Source organism: Schistocerca serialis, chromosome 4, assembly GCF_023864345.2.
Source record: "Schistocerca serialis cubense isolate TAMUIC-IGC-003099 chromosome 4, iqSchSeri2.2, whole genome shotgun sequence".
In the NCBI taxonomy this organism is placed as follows: domain Eukaryota; kingdom Metazoa; phylum Arthropoda; class Insecta; order Orthoptera; family Acrididae; genus Schistocerca; species Schistocerca serialis.
The window spans coordinates 274955673-274968216 of record NC_064641.1 but is presented as its reverse complement, the minus strand read 5'-3'; the positions used below and the strand labels follow the sequence as shown (position 1 = coordinate 274968216).

Genomic DNA, 12544 nt, shown 5'->3' with positions numbered 1-12544 from the left:
GTTAATGAAGAAATAGTTTCGAGATTTCACGTCCGATGGCTCTGAGAATACTTGCTACAAGTCAGTATCCATTATATGTGCTGGTTTTCTTCAGTGTGAGTTTGAATGCCGAAGAACAACACGATATGGTATAGATATGGTATAAGAATATAGTATTTGTAGTATCAGCTGCAGGCATTCTAATACTCGTTCCTGAGACCCCATTGAAAGTCTCACTCAGTTTGCCAGTAGAATGTGGATTACACAGCAAAATTTCTTCATTGTTTATCAACATTCTGTATTTGTCAGTAAAACTGTTTGGGGCAGGACGATATTTTGTGGGTTCAGTCTCAAGCAACCATACCCTGACAGGACGGAGAGTTTGTTGGCACTGTGCCAAAAAAATCTCCGTCCTGTCTGGGTATGTTACTACGCTGAGATATGGATTCATCAAGAAATTTTTCGAACTAGAGTGATTCAGAACATGCAGATAAAGGCCAGTGGTATTCTACGCTGCTCACCAAATCAGCCACTTAAACGAGTACTTTTTCCCATTACAGGTATTTTTCTCGGTGCTGATGGCTTCCTGGATGTTAGGTATGGCGTCGCCCTTCATCGAGGCGTTTTCGATAGCCAGAGGCGCGGCAGCGAAGGTGTACTCCGTCATCGACCGGGAATCTCCCATCAACAGCATGTCCGAGGAAGGCAAGAGGCTTCTAGCGGTCAAGGGCGATCTCATCTTTAAGGACGTACACTTCGAGTACCCGTCACGCAAGGGTGTCAAGGTGAGTGCCCAAATTTTAACAGCACGCATGTGAAACATGGTAACGCTGCTTCTCCTTAAGTGTACGTATTTATCTTTTATCAATAAACGTTTTTCAGAATGTTAATAATAACACTTCGGCTCGATGCAGAGCTACAGATTTAACCTCACTACGGCAGCTTGAATGGCAGCATTGCTCAAACAGTTGCCAGTACGACTGAGGAGATCGCGGTCCAGACTTTTCCACAACAGAACCATCTGAGCTCGGAATCTCTGTCTTATAAATAAGCAAGACTAACCACTAGATCACTAAAGCTTCAATTCTCCTGTTTATTATTCGTGATAACGTGCAGCATGGGTGTTCTACAGGTTTTAGAAGCGTTTAAAGTAACAAACCAGAAGCCGGCCGGGTGGCCGAGCGGTTCTAAGCGCTACAGTCTGGAACCGCGCGACCACTACGGCGCAGGTTCGAATCCTGCCTCGGGCATGGATGTGTGTGATGTCCTTAGGTTAGTTAGGTTTAAGTAGTTCTAAGTTCTAGGGGACTGATGGCCTCAGAAGTTAAGTCCCATAGTGCTTAGAGCAATTTGAACCATTTGAACAAACCAGAGAGTGTATTTCCACACAACTGCTTCCTTCGTAGAAACTGGGCAAAACCTATGGCATAATTACTGGCCTCTTTTGTCTTTGCTGGCCTCGTTATACAGGACGCTTCATGTACAAAGTTCGAAATCATCGATGCATATTTTTGGCTTCTAATTTCTATTCTTAGGCTACAGTGATCGCCTTATTCGGAATTATTAAGTGTGGACGATACTACAAAAGGACGAAATGTTAATTTAGAAGAAAACGTTGCTTCTATTCGTGAAATCCATTATCGCTGAAGAACTGGGTTACTTGCCTAATGAGAAGGACACTCACTTGTCAAAATCGGTATTAGTGAATCCAGTTAATGTACTCGCCAGAGAAAAAGCCTCACTTACTTTAGTAGTATATTTTTGTTGGCTTTACATCTATTTGCACTTAAATTATCTTGAAAAGTGCAAGTATTAGGGAGTGTTCAAACTCTGCAGTTGGCCGAGACGTGTCGAGCCTGGCAGTGACGCGGCGGGATATCAAATCCATTGTTCCGTGTTCTGGTGTTCAAATTACTGCCCGTCCACAACAGCACACTGGAAGCTGGTCCGTCATGTGCTGGCAACATTCAGAATGTTTAGTGTGTGAGCCGGCGCAAGCCAGTAGAGCCATGCTTCGGCTTCAGCGGTAAGTGTTTCAGATGTCTTCCACGTATTTTATCAGAAGCGTCACAACACAAGATTTTTGTTTGTTTGTTAAAGAAGATCTACGCAATCAGGGAGGGAAGCTTACAAGTCTTTTAGTGACACAAGCAGAGTTACTTAGTCCATCTACGTTTACTTAGTCCAACCATTTCCATTCATCTGTAACGACGGGAAACTAAAGAGCAATATTTTCCTAAGGTCTGCAAACGACCGATAGGATATGGTTTGGGAGAGGCAGATGTCTCACGCCGAAGTGTGCACAGAAACGGAACAAGTGTGTCACTGACTATACTGCATCGAAGGTACACCGCGAGCCTTCCGCTGATTCCAGTGATGCCGTCGTGCAGTGCGCGTGCGTGCGTCAGCGCAAATTCCAATGCTGGAATGTGTTGCGTCCGCGTCCGGCCGTCCAGCCTTGCAGACGTAGCGCTCCTACTCGCACCGCAGCTAAGTGGCCGCCAGGCCTGTTGCCTGCACTGGTAGCCCAGATACATCCTGCTGGCTGCTCCTTCAAGCGCAACTCGTGGACCCCACATAGAGAGCCGAAGGGAAACAGCCGACCGCCTTCGTTGTAGTGAGCCTTAGCAGCTATAGTTGTCCACCGAGGGCAGCTCGGTTACTGGCCACAGACAGCTCTGCATCCCGGAGGCCGTGACTTCGCGCCCCGGCCCCGCTCCCTGTGGACGGTATCTTGCAACCGGCCCGACGCTGTCACCCATAGTGCGGAGGCTGGCAGCCGCCCACTCCTCGAGCCGCTGCAGCTCCCACCCCAGCTATGGTGCATCCATGCAGAGGAGGTTGGTGGTACTTTCAGTGGACCGTTTTGCCACCGATCGCGAGAGGGTCGTCGTGGTTGGCCTGCCACTTAAACAATCGTCATTCGCTCCAGTTCGATACGCGGGCAAAATGGCGAAATGACTGCCCGCATTTGAGCCTCTGGGCTCGCTTATTTATTCGTCCTTTCCCTACGCCTCTGACGTAGTTCCTTTGGAGGGAGCAAGTGGAGTGCTGTTTAATACTTACAACGTCAGCTTTCCTCAGCCTGCTTCAGCCCCAACACACAGAACAGCAAGCGCTGTTGTAACTGAAACGTATGGATTTTTCCCAGCATGTGTTGTCCTCATTTCTTTGTACAAAGCGCCCACCAGGACGTATCTCCTCGCAATCATTTTCTACATATCAACACTGCCCGCGCGTGCCAAACGGTGTGACAATCGGTCCCTTAACTACTACCTTCCAGCCTGTACTTAATGGTGGAGCAGCGTGCCCTCCCCCTTTCCGAGAACATCCCATATCTTTAATTTGGTGTCCCTCCCCCCACCTCACTTCTAGAATTCATTAATTTACATATTGAGGCAATCTCTCGAATTTACCATACAGTATTCCGCTCACACTTTACTGCTGCCATGTCACATTTATCATACCCTTATACACTAATTAAGACCTTAAAACTAATTGCCCCCCAAGCATTGTCGGTCAACCATTCTACCGGTAATTGATCCATTTGCACTTCCACAGCCCGTGCCATCTTGTGTCTTACCCAGAAATACAGTATGCAAAAACCTGCTACAAACACGCCACAACTGTTGGTCGATACGCGCACCGCTGATACTTCGTGCTCCTGTTCTTCCTGGATATGGTGTGCATGCTGCCACATTTTTTCCATTGAAATTTCCCCCTGATAGGTCACCCTTAATCTGACCAGGAACTGCAAAAACTCGGGATTAAGTGAGTCATTTAAATACGTTACATTTTGAACGGGTAATACCCTCAGATATCCTTCTGGTCAATACAGCGTATTCCACAATGTCATAACAGCTGAGTCCATAAGCATAGCCAGAAGACGAAAATCCGTCCTGACTACCTCACAAGTCGTGCCATTAATTATCATTCCGCCTTCCCGAAGCTCGAGTTTTTCCGGAGTGAATATGGAGTATAACTAATGAGTCCGTATTCTCATGAAGTATGTTCGGGCTGGCAGGAGGTCCTTCCCACAACTCATCTCATTTACTTCCAGCAGAAACAAACCCGCTTCACATAACAGTACGCACTTGGCCACCTGGACAGATCACAACCCTCCTTTTCATGCACCTTTCCAAATCCACCCGTGAAAAAAAGCCTTCCTGTCCTTTGAGACTAGCAACACTTCCCGTGTTCTCACCTGTATCCACTTACCCAATATCCTCCATTTCACTGAATACGGATGAACGCTGTAGCAGTGAAACTTCGAGTTTCTCCCTGCAACAGGTATAAGCGCCGCTATATGCACCTTGGCTCCATCTGTTTCCACATCCACGCTAGCTATATGAAATAACAGTGCCAGATCCTTTTGCAACACTTAGGCTATATACTGCTTCCTACCTGCCGAAGATCCATCATGAATTCCCTAGGTGTAACCAATACGGGACAAAGTTGCCCGTTCATTAGCTCCTGTAATATCGTCGCTTTACTCCTAGCACCGCCAAGTTGGTTCGCTGGTACATGCAGCAACCTCGCTACATTCAATTCATTATCCAGCATACCTAGCAGCAACTGTATTTTCTCCAAATCGCTATTCAGCCCCTCCTTCGTTTCGCTAGCACACCGGGTTAGCTCTACTGCTAACTCCTGTACTATTTTCGTGTAATTCAACACCTCTTATTGTAAGTTTGATTACCGCTTTGTATACCACTCAACAGCATCCTTAATAGAACTAGACATCTGCTGAACCTGAACAGCTGCGCTGTCTAGCTCTCTACACTTCCCCTTCGTTTGCTATTCCGAATATTGTCTTTAACAGTTTTCCTACAGCAGTTACCGAGCTCTTCTTCCGCCGACTCCTAGCTTTAGCAACTACATGAACCAATTGTTGCAACTGCTCCCTTAATTTACTGTAAGTGAACTACAACACCTGGATCTCTCCGTTTATCTACCTAAATAAATTATTCCCTTGTGCCTCTTTTTCGAAATGGCATCTTCCAATCTACACACCTCATTCCTAATCTTCCAGATCTCCACTGTTGCTTTTAGCACCCACTTATGACTAGCAGGGCACATACCCGGTTGTCTCAAGAACATCACACCCAATCCTAGAGGCTGAACAACTGTTACCTGCCCTGCCTCGCCCTTGCAGACGTACAGCTACATCAGGACCATCATCGTTCCTCACGATGTCATTACATATTTCCTACGCTTCGTAACTTTCACCTTCTGGTTGGGTGCTGATAATGACGGTATCCCCTCCCTACCATTTCTTTAGACGGTTTTACGCGACCGGGATGTATAGCAGACGTTTTCATGGGGAACAGTATCTTCACGTTGACCAGTGAGGTTATTCCACGACCTGGTGTGGTCCCAGGTATTTCGTTATAAATTTCTTCATTTTCCTCTTTGAGGAATGGGACTATTTACTATTACCCACTGACGCAAGCGTTATTGCAGCAAATTGTCGATACGTCTGTTGTTTCTTGCCCTCTGGTGCCTTCGTATTCGCCTTTTGTATATTCCTCCAAACTCCCCTAATTATTCTGCTAAACTTCCTCAGCAACTCACCATCCGATCCTAATTTGGGAATCAAAACTTCAAAGGGAGGTGGCTCTTTCATTTCGTACACCACCTCAAATGGTGACAAGTCTTTCGCAGTATGTATCTTTGAATTATAGGCACACTGCACATAAGGTAAATAGGCATCCGAATCGCCGCCCCTGGAACCTATGTAATACATATTTGCAACTGTCTTGTGCACTCGTTCAGTTCTCCCATTGGTCTGCAGATGAAACAGACCAGTCCGTAACTTCCTTGTACGCAGAACGTGGCATTGTTTCATTAAATTCGAGACAATCAATAATAATGGTCTAAGGCAGCCGAAACTTCCGTTTCCAGTTGTTTACTAACGTCTGACCTACAATACTAGACCGTTGGTCCGACATCGGTACCATTGCCAAAAATCGAGAAATGTGGTCGGTCCTGCAGGTGTTTTATTAAATGGCCCGAGGACATCCAACCATAGCACAGAAAATGGACACCTCTGGTAACCTTTGCAATGGCACGTTCTTGTTCGTAATGCCGTTCCTCTTCGCACATTGCAAACAGCCCTTAACGTGCTGCTCCAAGTTACGCTTCCTGTTCCTCCACTAAAAGTGCCCTGCCAGTCTATCGCACGTCGCCCGTCGTGATCTGACAACATATGGTCGTGAGCTTGCTGCCAAACGTACTTCTGAGAACCCTCTGGAACCACCACACGTGGTCCGCAACTCTTCGTTCTACACAACAAAGACACTTGCGTAATGAAATGTGGCCGTGACTAAAATTTCTGGCATCCTTGTTCCTTTCCTGTGCCTGCTGCCACTCTTCAACGCACTTCTCTAATGTACATAACATTCCTGCCCCACAGCATAACGAATCTGCATTTGCGTATGATATCCCTGACTTCAGGATTACCTCGTACTCGAATTCACAAACCTTAAGCGTCAGCCGAGTTTTAAACTTTATACCATACAGATAAAATTGGAAATACATAATAAATGGTTCAAACGGCTCTGAGCAATATGGGACTTAACTTCTCAGGTCACCAGTCCCCTAGAACTTAGAACTACTTAAACTTAACTACCCTACGGACATCACACACATCCATGCCCGAGGCAGGATTCGAATCTGCGATCGTATCGGTCGCGCGGTTCCAGACTGAAAGGCCTAGAACCGATCGGCCATTCCAGCCGGCAATACATAATACCATACATAACTACCAACATCTATTTCTCCATTGTTGAGTAGCTACGCACCGTCTTGTTTACTGCCTTGAAGCATAAGCTACCGGATGCTTCTGACCATCTACAATTTGTCCTTAAACGCAGTCTACTGCCTTATTTGAAGCATTACGTGAAAGGCTCAACTCTTTCTTGAAATCCGGAAAAACCGATAGTGGATTTGACTTTTACAAATGCCTCTGACACTTCTGCGACCAATGAAATTTCGTTCCCTTCTTTAGTAGCTTGTTCAAAAGTCTGGTTATTTTATCAAAATCCGTCGCGAACCATCTAAAATAATTACAGAGTCCAATGAACGACCGTACCTGCTTCGTTGTTTGTGTTATTGGATAATTTTAAACTGTGTCTGTAAGAAAAGTGTCTGTGTATGCCATGCTCACTAAACACGGATGCCTCAGATAGTTTACCGGAGTTTGCACAAAATGACACTTGTCCATATTTAACGTCAAATATGCCAATCGCAGTCTATTAAAGACATTCTCCAAATATCCCACATGTTCCGGTAAATCCTTTGAACAGACAATTATGTTATCGAGATAGACCAAACAAGTGTTTGGCTATGATCCCTCAATACCCCATCTAATAACCGCTAAAAAGTTGCCGGTGCGTTATTGAGTCCAAATGGCATGCATTTGTAATGAAAATGTTCTGCTGAGACGATAAATGCTATTTTCAGCCTATCTTCAGGCGACACATTCAAATGATAATGTCCACTCCTGAGATCCATGGTTGTAAAGAAGCAACGCTGACCCAGACTATCCAAAGTTTCCGTGATGTTTGGAGTTGGATAAGCATTGGACATGGTTCAGTGTTTAGATATCTGCAGCCAAAGCAAAATCTGTATTTCTGTGTCCCGTCCGCTGATTTCTTCGGCACGATAAAAATATTTGTGCTCCAGAAATTATCACTCAGTTCTGTAATATCATCCCGTAGTTGTTGCTACACGGTCTGGATTCCTATAAATTGGTGATATTATGTCACTGGGGTTGCCGGTATCCCACTGTTCGCATAAAATAAATCTCTAAACCTCAACAACAAGTTCTCCACAGCCATTCGATCACAGCCCTTCACATGACCTACTTTTCCTCATAACACTTCAGTATCGACAGTTAGCTTGTGACTTTCCTCTAGGCTCGACCTATCGAAGTCGTATTCCAAACCTCCCATAGTCACTATTGTGGCACCCTTTGAAAGAGTCACCTCCCCTCTTCCAAAGTTATCCACACTTTCCAGTATCGTCTGTTCCCATTAATGTCACTTTCATGCCCCAAACTCCTGCGGATAAAACAATGTGAACTAACCAACTCTGCATTGCTTAAAAGCGATTCTACCAAATATAATGTTTCCCTCGGCAAATTGCTATCGACTGAAACACTATCTTTCTCGTACCTGCTGGTATTTTATGCTGCTGATCGATCATTACTGAAACCGTACACAGTTTAGTTGGTCTCACCTCCATGATAGGTGAACCTTGTGCCATTGTCTCAGTTGCTACTGTTTTCCCCAGCTGAAACAAAGTCCTACTCAGTTCCAATGTGCGTTACAAAAGATCCTAACATGATGATTATCGTGTAAGTCTAGCCTGAAAATCAATGAATAACCTTCGCCTATGCATGGCAACACCTCGATGCATTCACTGAACTTTTACAGACGGAAAACTCCAGTACTGCCGTACCCAATGATTCCACCCTATTATCGCCAACGCCAGGTAACCAATACCGTAATGGCCCCAGTCTCCTCTGCCCCATGAGGTTAAAACTGATAACGGACACATTCGCACCTGTGTCCACTAAAAATATCTGTTTCCTGCTGCCCACTAAGTTGAATTCTGTCTATCACTAACCTGTGCAGTCTTATAGTCTATCTGTACTTCCTTCCGACAATTGAAGCAATTCAGTTTGTGTTTAACAGCTGCTTCCCTTGACAGCTTTCCACCTTTCCCGCCTCTACACCCAAATAACCGGTGGCCCTGTATGCCACACGCATAGAGGTCTGGTTACTTACACTGCTTTCTTACATGCTCCTCCCGACCACATCTACAACACTTCAGAAGCGAACACGCGGTGGTCCACTCTCTACTTTGTGACGATATCTACCTCCTCTATAAGTGCTGTGATCCTAAGAGCTGACTCTAAGTCCTCTAGTTTCTCCATCCGTACCCTCCGTGACTTTAGACGGGTATACCAGGCAGAAAAACATTCACCGCTCTATTTTCTGCCTCCTGTAACAGTACCCTATTAGCTTCTGCATTCTGGGTCTTTTCATTGTCTTTGCATTTAGCTTACAGATTTTCTTCGAGAATGCTTCCGAGACTCATTGCACTGCATCGACAACATACATAATGTCTCGCGAAAAAGTCGCTTTTGTACCGCTGGCGCAATCCAGCAGCCCATTCCTGGAACGTATGTGCTTTACTCAATGTCTTGTGGTTGACAACATATGCTTTGGCGTCCCCCACCAAACTCATATTAGCAACATACAGGGTTACTTAATCTGACCACCTATATGCTTCAGCAGTGTCCCTAATATCATTCACAAAAACTGTCACGTTCTCCGTGCCTTACTTATGAAGGGATTAGTCAGTGCGACCATTGCCGGGTCATACGGAAGAGAAGGCACTATGAATCCTGACTTACTTCCCCGTGACTCTGATTGCGACTGATCATGAGTCTCTTTACTAGCGTCTAACTCACGATTAGGTTCGAAGCTTCTCTGTTTCATGCCCTCAGATTGCTATGTTGACGCTTGCACTTGCTGCGTTAAGGCAGCAACTGCATCTGATGTAGCAGTACGTGTTTCCACTATTTTGTGGACTATACGTCCACTTTAATTCAACAGATTTTTTTTTAATAAAGACAAAACGCAAACTCCCATTTAACCCTACACAAAAAATGTAATCACAAATTAATTCCTCCGGTGAATTATCACCCATGAATCATCACCCATCAACACTCAGTACAACTACTAGAAAGATGACCAGCACGCCTACTTACAGAAAAAAAACAGTTGCTACAGCTCTGGTACATGGCAGCTTGTGCCCAGACAAATTGCAAAACGGACACCTCGCTGACACTAAATTATTATGTTACCTTTAAACAAAAATACGTCCACGGGTTCCTGTGGCTTCACAAAAGTAACTTTAAAAATCGTGTACCCTAGTTCGTACAACTAACTTTGACAACGAGAGCAAGCATCAAAAATAATAAAATAAAACTTAGACTCACCGCACCACATTGTGCTGAGGTGATGCCACTCAACCTATGTCAAATGCCACTACCTCACTCAGCACTCAGCAATTACCTCACCACATTCATTTGTCACCTGAGAATGGCCTGAGAAACCTAAAGCCGGTTCGTGAGCAAATAAATACAGGGTGTATCAAAAAGAATCATCCGATTTGGCACGTCTGTATTTCTGAAGCTAATAAACATATGCAATGATTTTGTTTTCTGATGAACGGGAAACTGAAAAAGTTTCTTAATACCTTTTCATAGGTGACCGCTACGATCGCAGGTTCGATTCCTGCTCGGGCATGGATGTGTGTGATGTCCTTAGGTTAATTAGGTTTAATTAGTTCTAAGTTCTAGGCGACTGATGACCTCAGAAGATAAGTTGCATGGTGCTCAGAGCCATTTGAACCATTTTTTGTTTCCAATACAACGTGGTAAGCAAAACACCACTTACTGACACCTAACTGTTACAGCCCCCCAGGCTCAGTGGTGGCAATATGTCAGCACGACATAGATGTGTGGTCTGAGAGAGACGGGGGACGCACGCCGAAGGCTGCAGGGTAACAGCGGCAAGTGTGTCACTGACTTTATTGCATCGAAGGTACACAGTGGGCCTTCTGCTGATCCCGGTGATGGCACCACGTGGGGTGCGTGTGTGGCTCAGCGCCAGTGTCAATACCAGAATTTGCTGCGACGGCGTCCGGCTGTCCAGCCTTGCATACATCTGCCCACGCCACATCTACGTGGCCGCCACATGTACTGACTGTGCCGATAGCCGGGGACATAGCTGGCTGTTCCATCAAGTGCAGCTCGTGGACCCCATGTAGAACGCCAAGGGAAACAGCCGACCGCCGTCGTTGTAGTGAGTCTTAAGCAGGTGCAGCCGTCCGCCCAGTGAAGCTAGGTCAGTGATCGAAGACAACTCTGCTCCCGCGAGGCCTCGAGTTCGCGCCTCGGCCTCGCCCCTGTGGACGGCAGCTTGCAGTCCGCCGCGCGATGTCACCCAGAGAGCAGAAGCTAGTAGCAGTTGCATCACTCCTCGCGCCGGCGCAACTCAAACAAGGTGAGGCTCGCCCCGCCTCGCTCCATGCAGCGGTGGTTGGAGCTAGCTGGTTGGCCGCCGACATCCATCACCAGGAATTCGTAGTGGTTGTCCTGCAACTTAAACAAACGTCATTCCTTGCGGTCTGAGACGCGGACAGAATGGCCCCCATTTGAACCTCCGGGCTCGTTTATTAACACGTCTTTTCCCAACGCCTCTGACGTAGGTCCTCTGGAGGTGACAAGTGGAGTGCTCTTTAATATTTATAACGTCAGCTTTCCTCAATTCACTTCGGCCCCTATACACGGATCATTAGGCGCTGGTGTAAATGCAACTTATGGGTTTTTCACAGCACGTCATTAATTCACCCTTGTATGCAGTGCCTGCCTGGCCATGCCTTCTCGCCTTCGAGCGGTGTCGTAAAATTGCCTTGCAGAATCGTTTGCTAATTATCAACATTGCCCGTGCGTGCCATCCAATGTGGCGAAATTTAAAAGAATTGCCCAAATCCACACTTGTACTTATTCGTGGCGCAGCATTATCCTTCAACTCAAAATCATGAAATCGAATTGGGAGCACGTTAGTGGCAGTTACAGAGGATAGCTTAAAGATCTTATCAAAATCAGATCTGGTAATCCACGAAAAAATGCATCAAATTACAATTACACCTGGCTTTGGTTTCATCACATGAATATCTTAAACGGTATGCTAATTCCAATAGATATGCACAGTTTCATGTCGGCAGAAACGGAATCATTGAGACAAATGCCATTATCTCAGAGATTTTTGCTTATCGATCTGTCTGTGTCACTAGATGATCAGTCTGACAGACCGTCAAAGAGCCACTGTCTGACAAGCAAGCATCGTTAAGAACAAAGAAAAAAGAGTTAGTGGAGAAAATATTGAAGAATTTTTGCAACTCAAAAAGGACAAAATACCTTTGCTGAGGACACAGCAAGACATTACGGAAGATGGCGATGCTAATTGCTTCGTGAAGTATCTCAGGAGTCCAATAAACTCGCTTTCTCTCCAGAGGCAAGTATTCTTTAAACTTCAGATACAGGAGCCTGGCGATAACGATTGAGGGCAATGCGTTACGTACAAATTTCTTCGAAACAAAGACTGTGCTTTAATCTATCTTATCTTATTGCTGTATGAAATTTTTCTTTTGTCGTCATCGTCCAGCAAGAATTTTTGTTTGCTTAGAAGCTGTGTCTTCAATGTTCAGCAACACATATGAAAATGCATATGATCAAGCCCATAATACGAATAAAATTTTTCAGGGAAGTTTTCATGCCGCTAAATATGGGCAGAGTTCATAACTTCCAATTTCGTCTATGCTTCAAAATTTGACTAGTTACTACGCTGCCAAAACAATACAGATAAAATAATAAAGTTATTGTCTACACGAAAGGACAGACTCGTTGGCAGTGAACAGCTGATGACTGCGTCTGTGTTATCTACGACGTTGTAAGTCAACTGTCAAAGAGTGGGAATTCTTAAGG

General features: G+C 45.3%; 2 protein-coding genes across 2 annotated transcripts in view; both read left to right on the top strand.

Annotated features, from left to right (window-relative positions):
• LOC126473837 (ATP-dependent translocase ABCB1-like) overlaps nt 1–12544 on the top strand; it is a 675020-nt gene that overhangs the window by 46185 nt on the left and 616291 nt on the right. The window lies entirely within an intron of this gene.
• The window catches only part of LOC126473838 (ATP-dependent translocase ABCB1-like), a 234788-nt gene that overhangs the window by 46022 nt on the left and 176222 nt on the right, over nt 1–12544 (top strand). Inside the window, exon 5 of the mRNA XM_050101165.1 lies at nt 540–764. Coding sequence (XP_049957122.1) covers nt 540–764 — 225 coding nt within the window. The remainder of the gene's footprint in view (nt 1–539; nt 765–12544) is intronic.